The 26,368-nt window shown below is 36.8% G+C and overlaps 2 protein-coding genes and 1 pseudogene across 2 annotated transcripts in view; 2 read left to right on the top strand and 1 right to left on the bottom strand.

Annotated features, from left to right (window-relative positions):
- LOC134668151 (endoribonuclease Dicer) overlaps positions 1-26,368 on the bottom strand; it is a 70,593-nt gene that overhangs the window by 18,901 nt on the left and 25,324 nt on the right. Inside the window, exon 26 of the mRNA XM_063525669.1 lies at positions 26,179-26,314. Within this exon, the coding sequence (XP_063381739.1) occupies positions 26,179-26,314 (136 nt within the window). The remainder of the gene's footprint in view (positions 1-26,178; positions 26,315-26,368) is intronic.
- Positions 200-10,303, top strand: LOC134668097 (juvenile hormone epoxide hydrolase-like). Its single transcript, XM_063525581.1, has 7 exons — positions 200-402; positions 2,196-2,381; positions 4,128-4,517; positions 5,631-5,788; positions 7,100-7,284; positions 8,782-9,016; positions 9,489-10,303. Exons 2-7 carry the CDS (start codon positions 2,196-2,198, stop codon positions 9,703-9,705), a joined length of 1,371 nt encoding a protein of 456 aa, XP_063381651.1. The 5' UTR covers positions 200-402; the 3' UTR covers positions 9,706-10,303.
- Positions 11,312-25,630, top strand: LOC134668159 (juvenile hormone epoxide hydrolase-like; annotated as a pseudogene).

Raw genomic sequence — 26,368 nt, 5'->3', positions numbered from 1 at the left:
TAAAATGACACGCACAGTGTAACACAAGTACTGATACTCCTTTACAACGTAAGCATTTCTATGGCAATCAGAAAAAAATATATCGTGAGATCGTTGACATCAATGATATCAGTGGCATAGTATCTATCCCTCTCTAGATAGGTGTATGGAACTAGATAAACAAGTTAGTGTCGTAAGGTAATAGATGCGGCGCGTATCGTTCATTCTGAAGGTATCAGTGATTACCACGACAACGTAAGGTCGAGGCTAAATAAACTGTTCCAACGAACTCGAGCGCGATTTTGGCAAGTGCCGGGTGCGCGCGAGCACGTGCCGAGTACGCTCGCGGAAGAGACCACATATTAAATTATTATGCACATTTATGAAGACCGGTGAATAGTGTTTATTTTCTTTGTGTATAAGGTAGGTTGTGAATATTTGTAATTTTAAATTGTCCCGTATTGTAAAGTTGAGTCTAGTTTTTTTAGCCTATTGTAACACTTTTAGTTAGCAGCAGAATTAAGTTATGAGTTAAATACACGTAGTAAGTACATACATTGTTTACAGATTTTTAAGAATTACTAATTAGCCATCACTTAGCGTTGAACGGGCGTAAACGGGACAAAACTAAAAATCTATTACATTTAGCTTCCTATCCTCTGTTTATTTTAGTAGATAAAATGATTCTGAAAGTTCGCAAAAACATAAGAAAAAGTGTTAAAAATAAAAAGTGTGTGTCTAATAAACATTGTTAATTCCCGTGGTTTTGAACCGTATTACATACATTTATAAGGTTCATTCAGCTTTAATTATTGTTAAGTTCGATTCTGGCTAGTCATATTTTGTAATTAGGTAGTCAATGTTCTGGCAGGTACTTAAACCTGTTTAAATTATTGAGCCTCTATGTTAATTTGATCAAACAACAAGATATCAACAACAAAATATATTTCTTATTAAAATTAAATATACGTATGTTTACATAAAATTTAGTAGATATTTATTATAATATATTCAACACAAGCTAGCATCAATACGGCATTGTAGATAAAAGATAATTTACTAATTTTGATGAATTTGGTGCACAGGTTTTTTTGGTCGTGAGAAGACGTAGCACCGTAGGTATTTATTTATATCGTGAGAATTAACACAAACAAATAATAGTTGCCTTTATTGGCAACAAAGAGTAGGTAATACCTACTACTGTTATAAATCGGCACATTATCAAACCGGATAAAAGGCCATTCCATTCTTAATGTTACGCAATCTACAATAATAAATATTAGGTACGTGAAATATGTATAAATGTGACGTTTGAACCAAAAGGTACCATTGTCGGTTGTGGATAATGTTGATTTCAAATAGAAGATATATGGAAATAGCGCCTTATCGACAACCGAAATTAAGTACCCTTTTGGTTGAGATTGGCACAAATGTTCAGAGCTGAGAGGAGCCAAACAAAGGATAAAATCGTAAAGTGAACGTAGAGTCACTTTACAGGAATATGTGAAATATGTTAAATAAGACGATAAGTAAAAAAAAAACTTATTTTCTAACGTGTTTTATGTACATATTTCCGAAGAAAGAAAACATACTGTATAATTTATTTATGATATACAAATGTCAATGTCAAACTAATAAGTAGGTACCATTATTTAAAAAGCAAATCAGATGGACTTGATATGTTAGTTACGAGTTCAATGAGGTTACGTCACTAGAAGCGTTACAAATTAATAATTAATCGTAAATCTCCGTAAATAATGTTCTGCGTCTTATGATACCTACTTTAAAAGCCTGTGCATACCGGCTGCGTGTGGCGGGTGCGGCGTTGTAGTATACAGATCCTTATGAGAGACGGCACACCGCTTGCGTAACGTGTGCGTATGCGGCTCCAATATTTTAACGCACGCGCACGTGCACGTCACGCACACGCAAGCCGGTGTGCACAGGCCTTAAAAGAGTATATTTATTATAGTCTAAAATGAACCTAAAACCCAATCAAATATGTGATTTTACGATTTGTCCACAGATTAATAAGAATAGTCGGAACTCACAGCGCGATTCGGGAAATGAATTAGAGATTCACTAGATATGAAATAGTAAAGATATGTGACGTTCCACGGCAAAAGGAGTTTCATTTCCCGAATCGCGCCGTCAGAATGGTGCTAACATTTATGTACCTATATGAATTATACAAATCATTTTTGTCACAATTTCAGATGTTGAAATACATATCATGGTTAGTAGCGGCCGTGGCCATAGGCTACGCGGTCTTCTTGGCTTACTCTCTGCACAGAATACCTGAAATGCCTCAACTGGACCCGAACCTGTGGTGGGGAAAAGAACCACAGCCAAGAGAAGAGGATACCAGCATTCGGCCGTTCAAAATTGAGTTTAACGACACGGTAAAATGCACGTTTCAAAGAAAACCTATTATAGGTACATATAAAGGATTTCACTGATATTTAAAAGGAAAGGGAGGAAATTGAACGGTATATTTTTGTAGGTTAGTTACGCGATTACGTCGCCCAATAAATAGGCCCAATAAAAAGTCCTAAAACCACGAGCTACCTAGGAATAAATGACCACCTTAGGGGCCTTCCGCGAAAACCGAAATTCGAAAATTGTGGGGTTCTGTCTCTTTTACTCCAATGACGGCATAAGTAATTATAGTGACGGAGAAAGATGCCAGTAATTTGAGATATTCGATTTTCACGGTTATAGCCCAGCTACGTCAACACAGATAAAGCATGTAATAGTATTTCTTACAGAATGGACACGACCCACCCCGTCCCGAATTAAATTACTTCACCCCGCGGCGGCAGATTGATAGAATTTGAGTTCGATTAGTAAGGTGCCATAAATGCTCTAAGCGTGCCATGTACGGGTTCTTGCTAATTTCGAATAACAACTTTTTCTTAAACCACCTCACACACACCAATTCATGCGCATATAGACATGCCTTGCGCACATACTCGTAAACAGTGAAACAATTATCGTACTATGGCGTGTCCGCCATGTGTCATCCATGTCCATTACAAGCCATTAATAAGGTAAACGTACTGGTGCTCGACGCAGTCCCAGTACATGTCATCTTGAAACTTAAGTCATTTCAATAGAGGTGACAGCAAGGTGTCATCTATTGGGCATTACCATGTCGAGGACTAGTACGTTTACCTTACGTTTTGATATAAGTTTTTGCGGCTAGTCTAGACCGCCGAGTGTAAACAAGCTAATCACAAAACAGTACCCACCCACTGTACCCGATTGAAGTTTCCTTTGTTAATTATTACTCAGAATAATAATCAACAGAATAGATGTTCGTCGATAGTTTATTTTTAAACATACAAGTCATATCATAACAATAAACCTGTATCTGGTAAGTACCTAGACTTGGCTCACGAGATAACCGCCATGTGGGATGTTGATTCGACATCATTGTCCCGATAGTCGTTTCAGCGAACGCTCTTATAGCGAAGTCTCGACCAACATCTTGAGATGCTAGGTGGTTGGATCAAGAGTCAGATGCTGAAGGCGGTGATCTTGGACACGGCGCGGATAGTCCGCCGGTTCTCCTCTCTGCGGCCCTGTGACCGCCGGCAGCTTGGGCCTTGCCCCGCTGCTGGCGGCACTCTAGGTTAGGTTTTTTATAATGTGTTTATAAGTTTTTTTATTGTTTGTCTTATATTCATATTATTAAATACCCAAATTGAAAATAAAAACAAAAAAACTGGCCAAGTACGAGTCGGAGTCGCGCACGAAGGGTTCCATGCCATTACGCAAAAAACGGCGAAAAAATCACGTTTATTTTATGGGAGCTATGTTTTTAGTATTTGTTGGTGGCAACAGAAATACATCATCTGTGAAAATTTCAACTGCTTAGCTATCACGGTTCATGAGATACAGTCTGGTGACATTAATACACTGGTTAGTAATAGGGTCTCGTTATTACCCTTTAGGTACGGAACCCTAAAAAAGACAAAACATACTCAATTATAAAATTACATAAATGATCGTAACATTTTAAATTGCTTACTATTGTTGTGTAGTATGATGGCCATGAACTCTTAACAACTTAATAAATAAGCACATATACATTATACACGCAGTTACACAGTCATCAAAACATAACATCTTATTATTCTTTTTAGATGATCGCTGACCTAAAGCAGAGGATAAAAAACAGACGCCCTCTAACACCTCCCCTCGATGGCATCAATTCTGAGTATGGCATGAATACAGCATATTTAGAGAAGTTATTATCGTACTGGGCAGAGAAGTACGATTTTAAAAAGCGAGCGGAACTGCTGAACCGTTTCCCACATTACAAGACCAAGGTTCAGGGTCTAGATATCCATTTTATACGAGTGAAGCCTACAGTGAAGAACGTGAAAGTATTACCATTGCTCATGCTGCATGGATGGCCCAGCTCCTCGAAGGAGTTTGATAAAGTTATCCCGATTTTAACGACTCCTAGAGATGGATATGATTTTGTGTTCGAAGTAATTGCTGCTGATTTACCGGGATTTGGATTTTCAGAGGTCGGTATAACATAATGTGTTTACAACCCGTATTAGTTTATTCTTCGTTTGTCAGTCCTACACTCAGAGTAATTAACAATGGAGCCGCCATTAACAGGCGTTCCCCTCTGTCGAAAATAGGCGGCCAATGGTCAACCACATGTCAACCTTATGTATGGACTGACGTTTATCTGACCTGACGTACCTATACATTTGATGTGCCCCTCCCCCGCAAAAAACGGCAGACTATTTTGTACCGAAAATTTTAGACATGTCGTCTCCGTTGGTTATATTCTCTAAGGTCCTACAGCTATACACAGGTAATATAGTGCACAACTTGCCTTGGTACTTAGAAGAAAAAAACGATATCTAAAACGATACGCAATTTATGGGTTGGTCGCGTCTGGTCACAGTAAAGTTGAAAAAGACACCCTAAACTATACGTAATAGGTATCATAAATACTGTGTCCATTGATAGATATAATTATTTAGTGATTACTCATACGGATTATACTGTCTTTGTAAATAAAACCCACGTTATACCTACAATAACAGAAATTTAAATAAATGTGTCTCTGGTTTTACTCGTACACGAAATTAGGTGTAAACTAAAGCCGGTTTTTTTTTCCTTAACCCTTTAACCGCCAGAGTCTGATATATAAGACATTACATATCCAGCTCATTTCGCCACAGTCTGATAAATAAGACAAAGATCTGATATGGTTTTTACAGCACGTTTATAACTCCCGTAACTATGCCAACCTTACTCTGCGTGGTACAGTCACCTGCAATAATATCTTACTCTTTGAAGGCCGCAAAAATATCTGACACGATCTTATTTGTAGAGCGATAAAAGCGTGTCTCATATTTCTGCGGCCTTCGAAGAGTGACATATTATTGCAGGTGACTGTACAGTTACTGTCGGTGGCGACACGAGCACGCTCGATCAAAAATTGCTGGCGGTTAAATGGTTAAATACCTTTTGCTTATAATTTTTGAGAATTATTGATGAATAATCATATTTTAAAATTTCGTTTTCAGTCACTTATTTAAGTCAAATACTAACAATTTTTATACTAATAACATACAAATTTTTAATATTTTTTCTATAAAAATTTTAAAACTGCATTTCAGGGTACGAGCAAGCCGGGTCTGAATCCAGTACACATAGGCATAATAATGAAGAATCTGATGAAGCGGCTGGGAATCAACAAATTCTACATCCAAGCGGGCGATTGGGGCTCCCAGGTCGCCACCCATATGGCTACCATTTACCCCGATGACGTATTAGGGTAAGAACAAGTTATAACTTATCGTCGGGTGACAAGCAAAAGTCACTAAGTAACACCATTGAAATTATTGGACAATAAACCGTGTTACAAGTGTAATAAAGTGCATTGTTACTTTAATTTTTTGATAGTACTTAGTGACTTTTGCTTGTCACCCGACGTTATAATTCAAGAATTTCTAATTACCATACGTCATTCAAACCAACAATTTACAATTCTGCCGCTTTTTTAGCAACATAAATGATTAGCCATGTGGTTTCGTACCGCGGCAACATATTTATATTATGGTTGTACAAGTATGATTTTTCAAATCTGTTTTATGGAAAAAAAAGGGTTTTTTTCCTGTAATTCAACTGCTGAAGGTACGTTAAGACAGGGTCGACCGTCCATAGGCGCCCGAGGCGACCTCATTAGGGGAATTGTGTTTAGTAATATACTGATTTAAACATAAATTGGTTCATTAGAAAACACAATTCCCTTAATGAGGGCGCCACAGGACGGTCAATCCAGTCTTCAAGAAAACAGCTATTATTTAGAAGAATATGCCTTTGTAGCTGAACTAGCTGAGCCATTGTGACAGCCTTGCATTGAGCCGGTGCAACATATTAGTTAGAATAACTTATTGCCTTAGGGTCTCCCCAAATATATCGACGCGCATTCGGCAAAAGCCGATAGGAAAAAGCTTTATGTCCACGCAATAAGAGCGAAGAAGCCGACGACGCGTCGGCCGGCGCCGGCCGATGCGAGCCGAGCCGAACGACGACTTTTTCGCTCTTATTGCGCGGACATAAAGCTTTTTCCTGTCGGCTTTTGCCGAATGCGCGTCGATATATTTGGGGAGACCCTTAGGGTCTTCCGGCACCGCGCCAAAGTGAGCGAAAAATAAGAAAAGAAAAATCCTGCGCATAGGGGGCAAACTATACCTAGCATCGTGGGTAGGTGCTATTGCCCTCAGGCCCACTTGTCCGACTGACTTACATAATTCTAGCACAATAACACGCAGTGGAATTTTACAAAAGTGTGTTACTTTTAAAGAAAGTAATATTCAAACTACCTACTTTTAATACCCGATACGATCATAATCTCTTACCGCTATACTTACAAATGTGAATGACCTTTGATTACTTGCACATTATTTGATAATAATAATCGAGCAAGCATTGTGAATCTAAATTGTTATCAGTTAAAACCACGTGGTTTCAACCGGTAGCCAGTTGACAATATAGACGCAACGAGGAATCATTCCTATTCCTTGCCAATAAAGTCGAACTTCCTTTGTAAACACAATAAAAACAAATTTCCTATTTATTCTAGACTCCATACAAACATGCCGCTATCGTCGATGCCTATAAGCAGTGTGAAGCTTCTACTAGGCTCGCTTGCACCCAGCCTGCTTGGCAACCATTCGCATCGTATATACCCGTTGAAGAATCTGTTCCGATACCTTGTACGAGAGAGTGGCTACTTCCACATACAATCGACTAAACCTGATACAGTTGGTAAGTAACAAACCGGCAAGAACACTACAATCTAGGGGATACAACGAAGAAACTCCAAGAATATAGTAGATACAAAGAGGTACCTAAACTAACTGAATTCTTATAGATTTTCCCATGGATTCTCCAATTGTGATTTGTAATTGAACTTTGAAAGAACCACGCGGTCGATTTAAACAAGTAGGCGTCACGAACTGCCGCATATTCGAATATGTAACGTTCTTCTGCCATCCTAAGCCGAATAGCGCTATCTCTAGTGTAGGGTTTCTGGTTTCTCGACCTTTTTAATTTCTCGAGGCACGGGAATTCTCGACCAAGATTTCTCGAGTTTCTCGAGTACCTCGAGAAATTTTGAAAGTTCCAAAAAACACCATGTTATTTTAATTTTTTTGCTTTTTTACAAATCAGACTCATAGGAATCGTAGGTGAAATCAATAACCAAACATATGGTAAATTTTTAGTCACCATAAATTGCACTTAATACTCAAAAACACAACAACAAAAAAAACCATAGGTGCAGGTGGTGCACACTGGCGATGTTACTTAATGCTATAGTGCAGCGGTCGGCATCAGGCGGCCCGCGAACCTCTCACTTGCGGCCAGCGAGCCCCCGTGCCCGTGGCTATTCTGTATGGAATATTGTCAAACGACAATGTATGCTAGTCACACATATTACCAAAGTGCGGCCCGCGTCAACTTCGTTAACTACTATGTGGCACTTGGCTGTTAAAAGGTTGCCGACCGCTGCTATACTGTATTTCTTAAGGTATTGTACAAAATGTAAACAAACCACAATAAGATATTTTATTAGGCATTGAGTTTTATCAATAAATTTAACTCGATGTGACAAAACTTACAAAAGTTTTACTACTGACGTATTATTAATAGGTACTCGTACTTACTAAACGTAAAAATAAAGCTATATATCACTGGTAGTTTGTTATTTGGTTGGATAACTACCTAATAAATGTTTTAAGTAAGTACCTAAAATGTAAAAAAAATCATTGTTCATTTTTATTTAACTACCTAAAGATAATACATTATAGACACATCATGTGCTATACGCGTGTTTTCTTTTTTATTTCTCGAGTTCTCGAGGCATTGAGTATTTTTTTCCCGTCTCGACTTAGGACAAATTTCTCGAGATTTCTCGCCTCGAGAATTCTCGAGCAGAAACCCTACTCTAGTGTGACTTTGTTAGCTGTAGACCTAGCTAGTGAACATAGCTTAATACTGAATAAATGTATGGCTCAGCCATTATGAAAAAAATCTGAAAAAAGATTTACTAAATCACCGAACTTGCTCACAAAATTTCACGAGAATCAGTTGAGAAATGCGACCTTTAGAGGAGAACCCTAGCTGAATGTACATACAAAAGCATTTTGGCCAAGGCGAAACGGAGACTTTCGCTAACGCTCGGTCAATACATTCAATTTGAGAGGTCATTATAGATTAGAGAGGAGTTTTTATAAACTTACTGAAATGCAAATATTGTTTCAGGAGTCGGCTTAACAGACTCGCCATCAGGCCTGGCCGCTTACATTATGGAAAAAATGGCTATATGCAGCAACAGGGATCAATTACACACAGCCCATGGAGGTTTGGAAAACTTGGAACTGGACGACGTACTGGATACAGTGACCATACAATGGGTGAACAACTGCATTGTGACCTCTATGAGGTTGTACGCGGAAGGTTATTCTACGAATGCGCCCGAAGTCTATGCATTGCATGGGTAAGTAAATTAAGTAATGTTTTGTACAAAGCTGAGCCGAGAGTGTTTCTCGGTGTCGGGCGCCCCGTTTCCAGTACAAAATGAACACACATACCCACGTGTTCTTATATGTAGCGACCCCGCCCCGGCTTCAGGGTTACACAAAACCTTAACAAATTAAACATCTAAACCTTCTTCAAGAATCTTTCTATTGATAGATGAAAACCGCGTGAAAATCCGTTAATAGTTTTTGAGTTTATCGCGAACTTCCATAAACAGACAAACTTCCACAGACGCGGCGGAGGACTTTGTTTTATAAGGTGTAGTGATTCCTTTCAGAAAATGGCTAATACACTAATGACTGAGTTGATTTTTTTAAGCGGAAAAATTACTGCCTTGGGGTTTTCCACTTTTAAAGTTATTCTAAGCTTAATAGCATCGTTGGCAGATGTTTCTACCAGTTAAATATTAAATTTGATTTTTTTTCTTTCAGAATACCCACAAGAGTACCAACAGCTGCCATAAAGTTCCTTTATGAAGTAGTGTACCAACCCGATTGGGTTCTCCGGGACAAATTCCCGAACTTAGTGCGGTCCACAACCCTGGATTTCGGAGGGCACTTTGCAGCTTTACAAACACCAAAACCATTTGCCGACGACGTTTTCGCGGCTGGAGCTGAATTCCTGAAGTTTCACGAGACGAAGAAATAGGTTTATAAAAAAAAAGTACAGTTAAGGGTTAATAATAAACTGAGTACAGCTAGGAGGTACAAAAACTCTAGAAATGTGGACATGTTTTGGCTGACCTTCGGCTGTGTAATGTTTGAGTTAAAATGTACCAATGGATCTATAATGTTGAAATTAGTGCCTTGTAGGTACTATACAGTTACCGCAGACGAAGACATTGCTGTGCGATAATACTTATGTGTGTATATAATGTATGTGTTTTTTTTTCTTGTAATTAATAAGTATATAGTTTCATGTGATGAGAGAATCAATTACAGCGTACGTTAAGATTTTGTATTATTCAACTTAAAAACCTTGCATTTCAGTTAGTTATAGTTTCCTTTTTTTACGCAATTAGTTAATTATGTATAAGTAATTTCAGCGCCTATTAAGAAACCCGTCTAATACCTTCACAATTCTTGTTTATTATTTATATCTACATTTCGGGAATCTTAGAAACGCCTCTAACGATTTCGATGAAATTTGCTATATGGGGGTTTTCGGGGGCGATAAATCGATCTAGTTAGGTCTTATCTCTGGGAAAATGCGCATTTTTGAGTTTTTAGTTATACGTTTTCAGAGCAAAGCTCGGTCACCCAGATATCATATTATATACATATAAATATAATAGTATATAAAACAACAACGTTGTTCTTTTTTTATACACTGACTGATTTTGTTGTAACAATTTAATATTTTATATTAGTTTTTTTACGAAGTATGCATTATAGTTAAGTTTAGAAAATAAATTTACTTTAAATACTTGATTAGTTTTAGTATCTCAATCCTCAATAATATAATATGTTCAACATTTTAAACATCTCAAAAAAATTGTAACAGCTTATCAGCGCCATCTGATGAGTTAATCTGCCCTCGCAGCAGATATTTGTATGTACAATTTCTTTTCTTGTTGCGAGTTTTACAGGTTTGAAAAATACGTCACCGCGAGGAAAGTTTAAAATTCGCAGTCAACGCATTGTGTTCGGTTTGCCCGGGCAAAGACATGTTGACAGACAAGTCCAACCAAACCAACAAGACCAAGAAAAGTCTGCAGCGATTTTGATAGCTCACGCATTGCAAGTGTTATTTATACGTCATACATAATTTCATAGAAGTTTGACGTTTAAACTAACGCTTGCACTGCGTGGGCTATCAAACTCGCTGCAGTATTTTCTTGGTCTAACTCTACAGCGATTTTGGTAAGAAATTATGAATCAACTGGCTCCTTAACTAAGCTACTTCCAGAACTCAAAATGATCATCACAAATAATAATTCTCTTAGACTGGTTATCAGTCTCTGCCAGGTAACGAAATACATAGTTGTCTCCCACTGCTGTCCCTGCGAAAGAGAAGTAGACAGTCTGGACACCCACGGCCTCTGAAGGAATGCCGGACGGTCTGTACGGCCATGCCGCTACCCAGAGATGTGAGGTTAAATGTTAATTTTGTACCTACCTCAAACATAGCTGTTATTCGTATTCGTAAAATTCAGAAAATTTCATTCGTATTTGTAAAAGTACTATTCGATGCAACACTATTTTATATCTTTTTTAATACATATTTTATAGTTAGGTAGCGGTTTACGCCCTACACACGATTGCGACGTTTGCGAAGACAACGTAAGGCCGATGTCCAAGTATTTAAAACAGTCACGTTGATCAGAACACTCGTGTAGTTTTGTGTGATTTGTGTGTAAAAGGTGAGATGTTGCATTTGACAACAATTTTATATAAACTATATTAAAATTAATTTTGATTAGGGTCAACATAAATAGCCCAGTAAAATACGTTGCAAAAAACATTTTTTATTTATTTAAACCTAATGGCATATTTACAAACCTATAATATTTGCAATAATCATTATTTTTTTCAATTGGAAGTAGATATAAATATAGTTTTTATAAGGACCAGTACGAATTATTGCTTTTAAAATGTTTAATTAATTGTTGCACTGCATGTTTTCCTTTACGTAATTGTACCTATATTTAACTGTGCACTATCAGTAAATAATTACTATTAGTAGGTAATTAAATCGTTAGTTAGCTCGGACTTTGGCTGCTATTATTCAGTGTGTTTTCTGTAACAGGAGCAATAAATTAAACTGTAGGCTGTACTCCTCAAACTGACCAACATTTGTTCAGCAACTTTTGAAAATAACTCATGTTTTGTTTTTTATTACACTTTAAAGTTTATTCTAAGACGCAATGTATTGCAAATTTTGTTATGTTAAGAGCGTGACAAGTAACGTCAAACACACTGATGTCAGCGTACATTGAAGGCAATCTTTATTTTGTATGAAAAAGAAGAAGTCTAAAGGATTCATCATTTTTCAAAGTTGCTGAACAAATGTTGGTCAGTTTGAGGAGTACCTACAGCCTTTAGTTTAATTTATTGCTCCTGTTACAGGAAGCACCATGTAAAAGAAAAAAGAATTAAAAAGAAACTAGGTTTTTTTTTGTCACGATTTCAGATGTTTAAGTACATATCATGGTTTGTAGCCACCGTAGCCATAAGCTATGGGGTGTTCCTAACTTACTACATCTATAAAGTACCTGATATGCCCCGATTGGACCGGGATCTGTGGTGGGGCCAAGCACCGAGGCCAAAGAAAGAAGACACCTCCATTAGACCATTTAAAATTGAATTTAATGACACGGTAAGAAGAAAAAACTACAAACTACAGAATATTAGGTCCCCACAGAAAATCAGCGCTGCAGCTTACCGTCGCAGCATTACGCTGAGTGGGGGTCCTATTTAACGACTATGTCTCGATATAAAATTTGTAATTTAACTGGTCTGTTGACGTAAATAATAGTACATTACTACAGAGGCCGGGACGAAAGGGGTTGCCGGCCGAAGACATATAGACGGCCGAGCGAAGCGAGGCCGGATAGGTCTGAGCGCGGGCAACCCCATTTCCCGCCGAGGTATGTATAGTGCTTTTCTCAAACATGCAATGAAATAAATAAAATAAAAAATCCACGAAACCCAAGTTTTATTTATAGAAAAAAACCGGGCAAGTGCGAGTCGGACTCGCGCACGAAGGGTTCCGTACCATAATGCAAAAAAAAAACAAAAAAAAGCAAAAAGAAAACGGTCACCCATCCAAGTACTGACCCCTCCCGACGTTGCTTAACTTTGGTCAAAAATCACGTTTGTTGTATGGGAGCCCCATTTAAATCTTTATTTTATTCTGTTTTTAGTATTTGTTGTTATAGCGGCAACAGAAATACATCATCTGTGAAAATTTCAACTGTCTAGCTATCACGGTTCGTGAGATACAGCCTGGTGACAGACGGACGGACGGACGGACGGACGGACGGACGGACAGCGAAGTCTTAGTAATAGGGTCCCGTTTTACCCTTTGGGTACGGAACCCTAAAAAAGTAAACTACACCCAAAACATAACCAACACGTACCTATATCATTATCACGCGTATGTTTTACACGAGTCGTGTATTTTTACTACCCGTATATTTTCATGTATCTTTGATTTTTTCGCCTTGTATCCGTCTGACTGTCGTTTTCGTCACATAAGTTTACATAGCCTTTCATGTTGATATCATGTTTCACATACATCGTTGCTTTATGCATGGAGCAAATAAGTATAATTTCCACAGTGTTGACGAATTTGTAGTTACATTCATTTAAAATATGCCACTAAACTGTTTCTAATAAACTGTAAGCCATTTTTCTTAGTTTCTCAAATAATAAAATTGTCATAAGCAACCATATACTTACATACTTCGTCTTTGACTTGGCGGCAGAGGCAGCAAGTTATTTAAAATCAATTCTGCTTACGCTGCCAATCCCAACACCTACGATTACAATTAATTTCATTATTTCGTCGGAACTCATATTAAAGTAAAAAAAATCAACAACGCACCATAAATCCAATAAAACAGAATGAAAATTTTTCAACTTTACCTCCATAACAATTTAAAAAAAAATAACTACGCGTGTTTGAGTAGACCTTTTTACCGCTAACGTTTAGATGAAATATAGACGGTCAAGCAAATCTTGTCAGTAGAAAAAGGCGCGAAATTCAAATTTTCTATGAGACGCTATCCCTTCGCGCCTACATTTTTCAAATTTGCCGCCTTTTTTTACTGACAAGCTCTGCTTGACCAAGTATATTTTAAATGTTTTTATTTGTGTAGTTAAATTTATAATTTAAAGTTATAAAATTTGGTTAATAATGTATTATTTATTAAGTTCATGTTGATTTTATAGAAATAAAACTGCAAATTATAGCAAACATTGTTTTTTGTTTTTTTTTTTATAGGCGTAGTGGCAGTGTCATTACGAACCATAAAGCCAATACTGCCTCTAGTTTTTTTTTTTAATGGATAAATGCCACGATGCTGTGTCACAAATCGACGCTTATCATTAACAGTGGCCCAACTCAAAATGAAATGCTATTGCATTTAATATTCTATCTTTTACTGGTAAGATTTAAAATCGAATGGCATTTCATTTTGTTTTGTGTCACTATTCATGATAAGCAACGAAATATCTGTGAAATGAAAATTAAAAAAGAGGACTTTGCCGGCCTAGGCCTGCAAGATTTGTATGAAATTCCATTAAATACCTTTTGTCCTAGCCGCACCTGAAACGTCATACTTCGCAGCCTATTATAAGGAACCAGGGCTGCCAGATCGTATAATAGGCTACGAAATTCGTATAATGAAATTATTTTCGTATACATGTCGTATAGTTGGTCAATCGGTATAATTGGATACGAAAAAAACACCGATGTTAAACTACTGTCAATGCTTCAAAAAATAGTGTGCCAATACTGTTATACGATTTAATGGAACGGCAACTATACTTAAATACACGTCAACGCGGGCTATAACCGCAAAAATCCAAGTGGGCAAATTGCGGGCATCTTTCTCTGTCACTCTTATTACGCTGTCATTGGAGTAAAAGAGAAAAAAATTCACCAGTTATTAAAAAATCGAATTAAAATAATAGTTTTTTTTTTGTACTCGTATAATGCAATCGAATTTCGTATAATTGCGGGCACAGGATCGCATAATCAAGATTTATGTACTGGCAGCCCTGTAAGGAACATAACATCAATATTTCATTGCATGTTTGAGAAAATGTATTTTCTTTCTTTCAATATAAGTTGTGAGAGCTTTTTCAAATATTTTTAATCGAACCATCATCAAAATGTAGCTAAGTATAGGCTTTGTTAGAATAAAAACTAAATTGACCATTTAAATCAGAAGTTGTTACGTGAAATTTATACCGCCATCACCATTCTCGGCTAAATGTTTTATGTGAAATAACAGCCGTGCTGTTTGGTAAAAAATGAGGTATAACCGGTATTATAATAACTTTAACAGTTATAGGCAGTTTCAAGATCATGTTTCTTAAGTTTCTCGCGTTTTAAAGTATTGTTTAAGCTGTTTTATGACGCGATGCCATTGAAAAAAAACATGCGAGCCTATTTGGCATTGAATAAAATTTCACAAACCCTGACTTCAGCTGTTTGTATTATGTTTGTTCTATTCTTACTTACGGTTTGTGAGCCTAAGCGACCTCACAGAAGGCCACGAGTCATGACCCACAGATTGAAAAACAACACTAATTTAAAGAATGATGCATAAATTTATAAGACCATGTGACCATGTTGTTTTTGTTGTTACAATTATTCAATGATTACCGTTTTATTAGCTTCTATAACTATTTATGACTACATTCAAAAATAATAAGTAAATATTACTCATGTCATGTTTCAGGTGATTATTGATTTAAAACAGAGGATAAAAAACAGGCGCCCCTTACACGGCCCTTAGACGGCATTCACTCTGAGTATGGAATAAATACCGTCTATTTAGAGAATCTGCTAACTTATTGGGCAGAAAAATACGATTTTAAAAAGCGAGCGGAACTATTGAACCGATTCCCACATTTTAAAACCAAGATACAAGGTCTAGATATCCAATTTATACGAGTGAAGCCCTCAGTGAAGAATGTCAAAGTAAGGTAAAGGTCCCCTGTTTCGGCAGGTTAAGGCTCTTGAGAGTCAGTTGAGAGTTTGTATATTTTTTTTAAATATTACTAAGCATATCAATACCTTGAAAGCTTTTGAATAAGTTATATTAGTTCTTTGTTAATAATTTAATGTATAAACTGTGGGGTTTTAGTTGAAACTTTTTTTTTATATTAATTTTTTCGTGAACCTCTTATTTGGCTCCCATTTCGTGATACAAATTTAGGTCAGCTCCTAAGTTCGTGAATTCGTGTCCCCTGTTTCGGCATAAAGTTTTCTTAGAGTAAATGGTGATAATTTGCTGATAATCATTTTAAATATTTAACGGTCTTACCTACTTACGAATAATTGTAAGGTCAAATTAAAAATAATATTTAAAAAATGTTAAATTGAGAGCTAGCTTAAAGTTTTTTGTACTCGTCGACTTTAATGGTTGAATTAAGACTTTGTGTAAACCATATGGGTACTTTAATACTTGATTAAAAGCCAAACTATTTAAATAAAAAAAATATATTATTAAAATTAAAAATAATAAAAAAAAAATTAAAAATAAAAATAATTTACTATCTTATACGTTAAATATAAACATACACAAAAATAAACCAAATAAATTTAATAATAAATAAAATTGTGCTAGTAGTTAATATGAGTATATACGTGGAACATACCTTAAAAATTTTTACTCGGGTCACATTCAAACTCGTTTTATGAGAATTCTAGTGAAAAAAACATATACCGAATTTCACTCATACGAAACTTCATGAAATACATTAATTGTTTTCTAGTTAATTTTTTTAATTATCTTCGTTGTTATATTTAAAAACAATCACTCAAAATATACCTAGAAAATCCTTGATTCGTTAGTGGCACGAAATAGGAGACACACGAAAAATAAAATGACCGCTATTTCGTGAGTCGATTTATTGCAATTTTAAGTTATTTCTATGCATATATTCAATCTTTTTTCTTATCAAATCAATTACTAAGGAACCCACAGAAACACTCCCAATAACTTTTATTCGAATGGGTTTAGCTTTTCCTTCCTATAAGCTTAACAAGTGAGAGCGCGCACCTTACGCCTAAAAAAAGTGCACGCATACAACACAGCTGTTCGCGGCCGTCTGACAGTGTCGACCGTCGTATTACTCTCAGTTTAATCACTAAAATATTGGTTATTATTTTATTGAAGAGATTAAATAATACAGATTTTTTTCATATGTATAATTTGAATAAAATATATTTGAATTCCTTATTATTTGCGCCAGAAAAAAAACTAACGAAATAACGTACTAACACGAACTTGGGGCCGTTTACCTTATTGCCTTTGCTCATGCTGCATGGTTGGCCCAGCTCGTCAAAGGAGTTTGACAAAATTATCCCAATATTGACTACTCCTAAAGATGGATACAATTTTGTGTTCGAAGTGATTGCTGCCGATTTACCTGGATTTGGATTTTCTGAGGTCAGTGCCTGTTAATAAATATACATACATATTTTATAATATTAATAGTGAATGTAGCCTAAGCAAATTAGAAAAATCTGCGGAATTAATTCGTGTAGTTTTGAAAATTGGTACAGGTATACCTTGTGGTGTCCAGATAAACATACTAAAAGTCCTCGAGGGTAGGGGGTGTGCTGGGGGTGTAGAGGGGGGTTGAAGGTACTTTTTTTCATATTTTTGCTCATATCTCGAATATCTGTACGAATAGCATTATAATTACTTAAGACGAAAGTATTAACATAAAATTTACTACAAATTTGGTTATGTTTATTTTTACTCTGCGATCAATACTTTAGGGGCTACAGGCTGTTAAAGTTAAATAAGCAATAAAAAAATAGACGGTTTAAGAAAACGTCGTTTTTTTGTAATTGTTCATCACAAATAAAAAAATTAGCTTAGAGTAAGCAAGCTAAGCAACCTGCTGATAAAATATAAAAAAAATAGGCCATATGCATGTCGGGCCATGCTCAGTGTAGGGTTCCGTAGTTACCCGTCTGTCAAAATAGACTATTTGCCATAACTCAAAAACAGCTGTACCGATTAGGTTCGCTATATTTTTCCTTGAAAGTATTTACTAAGTTATGTTTTCACGATTTTTTTCATATTTTTTGGACCCATGGTTCAAATGTTAGGGGAACTAAGGGGTAAATCACAACTTTTTTCTTTCAGATCGATTATTTCCGAAAATATTAAGTTGATCAAAAAATGGTTCGTGAAGACCCTTATTCGTTTTAAAAGACCTATCCAACGACACCCCACACTATAGGGAGGAAGCGAAAAAAAATTTCATCAGGATGAAATTTTTTTTCGCTTCCACCCTATAGTGTGGGGTGTCGTTGGATAGGTCTTTTAAAACGAATACGGGTCTTCGAGAACCATTTTTTGATCTGCTTAATATTTTCGGAAATAATCGATCTGAAAGAAAAAAAGTTGTGTTTTCCACTTTAGTTCCCCTAACATTTGAACCATGGGTCCAAAAAATATGAAAAAAATCGTGAAAGTACAGCTTAGTAAAGACTTTCAGAGAAAAATATAGCGAACCTAATCGATTAAGCAGTTTTTGAGTTTTTGCAAATAGTCTATTTTGACGGACGGGTAACTACGGAACCCTACACTGAGCATGACCCGACATGCTCTTGGCCGGTTTTTTTATATTTTATCAGCAGGTCATTTAGCTTGCTTATTCTCAATTAAATTTTTTATTTATGATGAACAATTATGAAAATACGACGTTTTTTTAAACCATCTATTTTTTTATCTCTTATTTAACTTTAAGAGCCTGTAGCTCCTAAAGTATTGATCGCAGAGTATAAATATACATAACCAAATTTGTAGTAAATTTTATGTTAAAACTTTTGTCCGAAGTAATTATAATGCAATTCGTACACATTTTCGAGATATGAGCAAAAGTATGAAAAAAGGTACCTTCAACCCCCCTCTACACCCCCAGCACACCCCCTACCCTCGAGGACTTTTAGTATGTTTATCTAGACACCACAAGGTATGCCTGTACCAATTTTCAAAACTACACGAATTATTTCCGCAGCTTGCCCAAATTCGGCTTAATTTGACGTGGCTAATGTGAATTATAATAATAAGAGTGAGTGCAAAACAAAATTACGTAACCACTGTCCTCACTTCTTTGGTACACGAAAAATTGTTATCCATCGTATTTTCTCGGAAACGTTCGTATTTGTCATCCTTGTTCAGCCAGTACTTTTTGTACCGAGACCGACTGAAATAGCAAGACACGTTTAGTTTCCGTGAAAATACAATGGATAATAATTATGCACTACATCTGTACCGGCACCAACTGATGAAATAGAAACTCGTTAACAATAGCTATCAACGGCCTTCCACTATAACCTAAGCCTGACAAGGTTACCTACTTCATATTCAAAACATGGCGGCAAACAAATGAACGAAATTATTTTACGTAGGTACTTACCTTAGGCCTAAAGCCCAGGGTGAATGCTGCCTCATTTTCATTCATACTTCTTAGATCGATTAAATATGGCGTTAAATAATATATATTCATAATTAATTATACTATGTTTCAACAAACTGTTTAATTATAAACTAGTTTTTCCCCACGACTTCGTCTGCAGGGGATGATGATGATGATTGATAAAAATATATAGTTAAAATTAATATTTATATCTTTCCCCGGGCCTCAAACTTTTCCATACCAAATTTCATCATGAATCATGACATCCTACTTGATTGTGCAAACTAAAACCTCGCTTCTTATAGATGATGAGTAAATCACGGTGGCTAAGAAAAACGTGCAGGTCTCTTAGGTCATAAAAAGTCTAATGTTAATATTAAGATAATAAAATATGCAGCGACAGCAAAGCAAAGCAAGTAGGAAAGCGGACCCTGGCAAAGGCCGGGATAACGCTAGGTAGAAGAAGAAGAAGAATAAAATATACAGAGAAAAACGATTTTACGATACGTTTTTGTATATTTCTTGACTCATTACAGGGCACGAATAAACCAGGACTAAATCCAGTACAGATAGGCATAATAATGAGGAACCTGATGAGACGACTTGGTTTCAACAAATTCTACGTCCACGCTGGTGACTGGGGCTCGCAGGCCGCCACGCACATGGTCACCATATTCCCTGATGAAGTGATGGGGTAAGAATAGAAATAATCAAATACTAGTGGCTCTATTAAGCGGTAGACCTCGCGCCTTACTCTGCGTGCGTGATTTATTTTTTTAAATCAACGTTCAATAACTTATTTCAACATAAAATATAACTTCAAACTTAAAAGTCTACGCAATACGAATACACGGGCAAAAAATGATAGGTAATGTAAATTAAGTCTATTCTTGAGTAAAATTACAAACAAATTAATTACGCTGCGCTTTTATTTCCAGATTCCATACAAATATGCCATTATCAGCAAGCCTTAAAAGTGGTCTCAAGATCCTCTTAGGGTCACTAGCTCCCAGCTTAACCGGCGATCATTATCACCGATTATATCCGTTAAGTCAGCTATTATATCTTGTTAGAGAAAGTGGTTATTTCCATCTTATGGCGACTAAACCAGACACAATCGGTAAGCTTCACCAGCAGTAAAGATTCATTGTTTCTAGTATTGTATTGGATGTTGAAGGATTCATTGTTTCTAGTATTGTATTGGTTGTGTAGAGTTAAAGGTGACTCAGCTCAGGTAAGAAAGCACATCAAATTGTATGAAAGCATCTCATAACAATCAGTCAGATTCATATAATATGTATTCTCATTTCTTTTATTGATTTTAATTTCTTTTCCTTTTGTAAGATTTGATATGTTTTCTGAAAGAGCTACGTATTTGTGATTTCATGTACATATATGTTTATTTTTTATATCAAATTCTATAAAGTTATGTACTCACTGAGTATAATTGCATGAATTCTATAGTAATTTAAATTGTATTTTCCTTAATTACTCGTAATGCATGTTAATTATAAGATGTAATAATGTTTTGAAAAGATGTGTCCCGCCGAGTTTGTTGCCGGTCCCATATTGGGATACCCTCCTCCAATTGAGGGGGGATTTAAATCTTCTCGGGGCAGAGGTGTACGGTTGGAGCCGGTAAAGGTTTATTTGACGTTCATAAGCGCATTGTAATATGCCTACTTGAATAAACTATTTTTTATCTTTTATCTTATCTTATCTTATTTCTTTATATTGTTCTTTACATATATTCCAGGTGTCAGCTTAAGGCGCGGTGTGTAGTAAAATGCGCTTTTTTGTAACCATATTTACAGACTTTTACAAGGATTTTAAGCATGATTTTCTAGTATGTATAACTTTAGTCCTTGAACTACGTTATTGCTTGTCAGAAACACAACGGCTCATTATTTTCTCGATAGAATCTTAAGTTGAAAACATGCTTAAAGCTGTCTTTTGATCCATATTTTAGAAGTACTACGACGAAAATGGATATGAAACTTACCTCATTCGATAGCTTTTAAGTAAATCTTCGTTATTACTGGTCCTTTTATCGATACGTTAATCTTTTCATTCATAATTTTATGAATTCAACTTTTGCCTACTAAATTACACCCTACGACCTTGCGCCCATTCCCCGCGCCAGTACGCCCGTGGCCACTGCCAGCGTCGGACCTATGCTAGTTTACTGGACGTTTCATAAAATGGGTAACCACTGTATAAATATGCAAATATGTGTTACACACAATGTTTTTCAACATACTTACGAAGAAAAGCAAAATAATTCTTAATTATTGTGACATTTCAGACATTCGCCCGTCATATTGTCAATTTATAACAAGTTGGGAAGCAAAGGCACACACCCATCTAACCAATCCGGAATTCAGTCACGATTGATAAATTGTGTAAACATATTTTATTAAAGGCTATTAAATTAATCAAATTGAATCATTTTTAAACATATGTGTACGGGATTCAAATACCTATGTGGGAGTGTTTAGTGTATGGTGGTAACCATTTCACCGCTTTTAGTTTCCGAGTTACCTACATGCGTTTTAAGGGAAGTGGTCGACAAATGCCTAAAAAAGGTAGAAGTACTAGTGCTCGACGCTGCACTAGTATTTGACAAGGTATAGTGTGTAGCTTTCAAATAGAGCTCGACGGCTAATCCTATTGTCTATTGTTAAGTAAAACCGCTCGTGCCACGTGCCACAACCACCTGCATAAAAAATACGTACTTCGGTTACTGAGTGCCGGCAAGTCGAACGCTACAGAACCAGTTTAAAATGTGTCATCGAGATGCGTAACAAAGGCGCGTTATCGGAGAGCGCACCTACACTGGTTTTTTGAGCGTTGGCCTAGTCCGCGCTCAGGCACAAAACAGATAGGAACAGAAGTCAATCACATGTATGTACTTTACTTTTCATACCTACGCTCGCTCGGCGGTCGCTCTAGGGTTGCGATTGTTGCGAACTATGACTTATGCACAAAAAACTATTGTGGTAGTGGCATTCGTATCTATCGTATCGTATCTCGTATCTAGTTGTTTGATTTCTTGTTGAGGATGAAACGGGAAGAATGGAAATATAAATTAGTAATAACATTAATAACTCAAATAGGTATTTTAATTTTAATGTCATTGTTATATTACAAACAGAAAATATCCTGCGATGATTTCGAGATAGGCGAAATGCACGATTATTATAATTTAAAGTATAATAAATACGCATTCTCATGTACAATGTAATAAATTCCCATTCGTATTCTCGCTGAAACCACTGGTAGCTTAAAAAACGACACTTCACCGTTTAATGTTGAATTTTAACAACCGTCCACTGTACAGTTATAATAACTTTTTGTTTTCTTTCTCCATTATTGCACAAGAATGTTCACAGACGCGTGTCTCAAGCGGATGGCACTCGCGCTCGCAGTGGTCCCAACCGGTCCGAGATATCGTGTCCGTGAGCAGTGTCTATGTGTGCGTTGCTCGAGCGCGCTTTGTATGTAGATTGATTTCTGTACTATCTGTTTTGTGGCTCAGGTGCCAAATAAAATAATTAAGACCCTTTTTTGCAGGTAAGTAGCACGTGCGGTTTTACTTAGGGGCTATTCATAAATTACGTCATTTCAAATTGGGGGGGGGTCTGGACATCGGATGACGGTAGCATGAAGTAGGAGGCAATGGGGTCATTTGGAGCATGATTTTTTGATGATTATAAGGGGGGGGGGGGTCTAAAATCGTCAAAAATCGATGACGTAATTTATGGACAGCCCCTTAACAATAGACAATAGGATTAGCCGTTGAGCTCTATTTGAAAGCTACACACTATAATTTATGTCAAAGTAATATAGGTTAAATTTGAACGGCGACGATCTTTCTGTAGTCAAATTTAGTTCTTGTCACTTTGACATAAAGTGCCCGTGTCGAATACTAGTGCAGCGTTGAGCACTAGTACTTCTACCTTATTTCCGCCAAGTCCGTACCGTGCGATATGGGAAATTTATTCCAAAAAATACTGTTTTTATATACCACACTGGTGGCAAGCAAGCATACGACCCACATTCACCATAGGCTATGGACGCCTGCAGCTACGGGGATGTGACACATCATGCCAAATGTGGATTGATTTTATATAAAATTAAAGTCCTAATATATAAAATAAGCTTTCATATGTAATAGTTACTGATTTTTAAAAAGCGCTTTTCAATTAAAAGACATGTCAAGATCGGTTACCTTCTTTCAAGTACTTTCTAATGCTTAAAATAAACGAACTACAGTATTCTTCCTTATTTACAATACCTACTTGCCCGAAATTGACTTCTAGAATTAGACCAAGTCTGCGACGATTTTGATTGCACACGCAGTGCAAGTGTTAATCATAATTTCATAAAGGTTTGTCGTTCAAAATAACACTTGCACTGCGTGTGCAATCAAAATCCTTGCAGAATTTTCTTGGTCTAACTCTATTATATTTTTAAGGTAAGTAAGTACCAATTTCTGTCTCATAATAATTGGGTGTAATTTGATTAGGTTCTTAGTTTGTCGGGGTATACTCTCATATTGTATATAATTTCATTAAATACTCATTAAAATACGAATTTGTTAATAAACCTTATTCGATATTAATTGCCGGAAAAAATCCCGGAACTGACAAATCAGAATATTCAGAATACCGATGGCGCCAGAATAAGGATGTAGACGTGCTGCGCGGGAATGGTGCGGCGGGGCGCGCGGGGCGCCCGCCCGCCTGTTCTACCACGCGTCTGCTTCACCCCCTCGGAAACGTAAAACTCAACTATAAGAGCGCCTTAACAGAGTCGCCAACCGGTTTGGCGGCTTACCTAACAGAAAAAATGGCTGTAGGCACTAACAGGGATGAATTAGACACGCTTCATGGAGGTTTGGAAAGCCTGGAATTGGATGACGTGTTAGATACCGTCACTATTCAATGGGTAAATAATTGCGCTGTCACCTCCATGAGAGTGTATGCTGAAGATTACTCTGCTAGTTCACCAGAGGTTTATGAATTGCACAAGTGAGTCCATAATAGAATATCCCTAAACAAAAATCAGTATACTTTACAAATGTAAGTAGGCATAGGTAGATAATAATAACTAGTCGCTCCGTGAGCTGTACCATCGTCCACACTGTTAACTGCGCATCGGTGGACCTTATGTCTATTGTAATAAGGTCCACCGATGTAAAGTTAGGAGTGTTGCTGCAGGCAGTGAGGTGTTGTACACCTCGCGAGTCTGTATTTTTATCATTGAATTAATATAGCTCCGTAATTTACCAAAAATATCCAAAAACTAATAGATCAATATAATTGCAACAAAGTTAACTCATTGTCAGTTAACAATGTTGAAGATTGTATGTAGTGATTTCTGCGCATCTCTCTTGTGTCAGTTAAGTTTATTTACACTATTTATATATGTATGTATTGTTAATAAGTCTTATTATGAAACCACGACCAAGACATTCTAGCTTAGTGCGTGTATAATACCCAGTATTTAACTCTGTACACGCACATAAGATCACAGTTATCATCATTATTTTAATTTTATCTGGCCTTCCTTATTCAGAACTTGCTTTTCTATACTTTGCACTATCCAGTTCGCAGTTTACACTTTACCGCGGCAAACATTTTGAACTGAAAGCCGAAGGAAAATTAAGATTACGGGGAGCTTAATTTGAATCTAATTTATGGCACCGCTCAGCTGAATTTTAGGGGTATTCATTGAAACAAGTGAAGAACTCCTTTTTAACACTATGCTGGACACTACTCCAGACACAATAAAAAGAACAATGGGATTACGCCTATAGGCGTCCAGAGTCCATCAAGGTGTTAAATGAATGATCAGTAATAGCTTTAAGCTGGCAAGAAAAATAACCGTTCGTAGCCCACTTAACTATACTAAACTCAAATGGACGTAGTTTAGCTAACAGGATCCATCAACAATGTAATTTAAATGAAGTTTTCTTTTTGACAGAAAGTTCAAATTTGACTGATAGATTTTTGTGGATCCCTTAATTACGTCTTAATTAACATCAGTGTATTATTCTTTCAGGATACCTACGAAGGTACCGACAGCCGCTATCAAGCTGAAGTACGAAATAATGTAGCAACCCGATTGGGTTCTTCGTGACAAATTTCCTAACCTAGTGCGGTCCACAACCTTAGATTTGGGAGGGCATTATGCCGCCCTAGAAGTACCTAAAGTATTAGCTGAAGACGTTTTTGCTGCTGGAGCTGAGTTCCAGAAATTTCATGAGGCTAATGGAAAGATGTAAGCGAAGCAACGAAGTGCTCAAATAATTGTGGCGCTATTCATAAAGGGATGTCAAGTCTAACACGCCACTGATAATCGTTAGTAGGAACCAAGTATCCATCATAGCAAAATTAATTACATATTTACGGCGAGGACGATTGGATCTTGAACGAAGCGAAGGATTCTATTTTAGTATCCCTCGCTCCCTCGCTCGTAAATATTCTTTGTTGTAGAACATAAAGTTAAAATGAATACACAGAAAATTAAATACATGTTTAAGCCTAGATAACAATAGGTGGTCTAATCGCTAAAAAGCGATAATACCGCGTATTGTTTATTCCCTGTTAATTTCCTTGATAACATCTAAAGTACTAACAAGGAAGTCCGGCTCCTATTAGATTTATTTTTGTATACCTATGTTATAGAGTAATTGTTCATTCTAGTAGTCCTTCCTTGCCGTATCCGGCAATGGCAACTCCATCAACAATTGTTATCCGGATTATGAAATGCCCTAATGTGGCTCGCAAGACCAAACTTTGTCTTGAAGATGCTGTCACACGTTGCGCAATGGAGTTATCCAGTCCAGTTGCGGGTGTATGTGTAGGAGGGCATAGGTCTCGTCATGCGGATATGACGCTTAGCATCTAGGTCTTCCAGACGCTGCTGCTCAAATTGTTCTACTTTCTTATGAACACTAGAACGCCATTCCGACCTTTGTAGTAAAAAGCAAGTTACTTACGCAATGGCCCTCCATGAACTGCTGCACCTGCCTCGGCGCAAAGAAGCCGGGCACGAGGAAATCCTTCCTCGGACTGAATTGTTCGACCTTCATGCGACCGCCCAGATTCACCCTTTCCCCAGCGTAGTATAAGTTCCTGTCGAAAATGGCTGCAATCAATATTTACTCCTCCTAAGTACGCCAGAACCTA

Source organism: Cydia fagiglandana, chromosome 10 (genome assembly GCF_963556715.1).
Source record: "Cydia fagiglandana chromosome 10, ilCydFagi1.1, whole genome shotgun sequence".
Classification (NCBI taxonomy): domain Eukaryota; kingdom Metazoa; phylum Arthropoda; class Insecta; order Lepidoptera; family Tortricidae; genus Cydia; species Cydia fagiglandana.
Note: the sequence above shows the minus strand (reverse complement) of the source record. Positions and strands in the feature narration are given on the sequence as shown.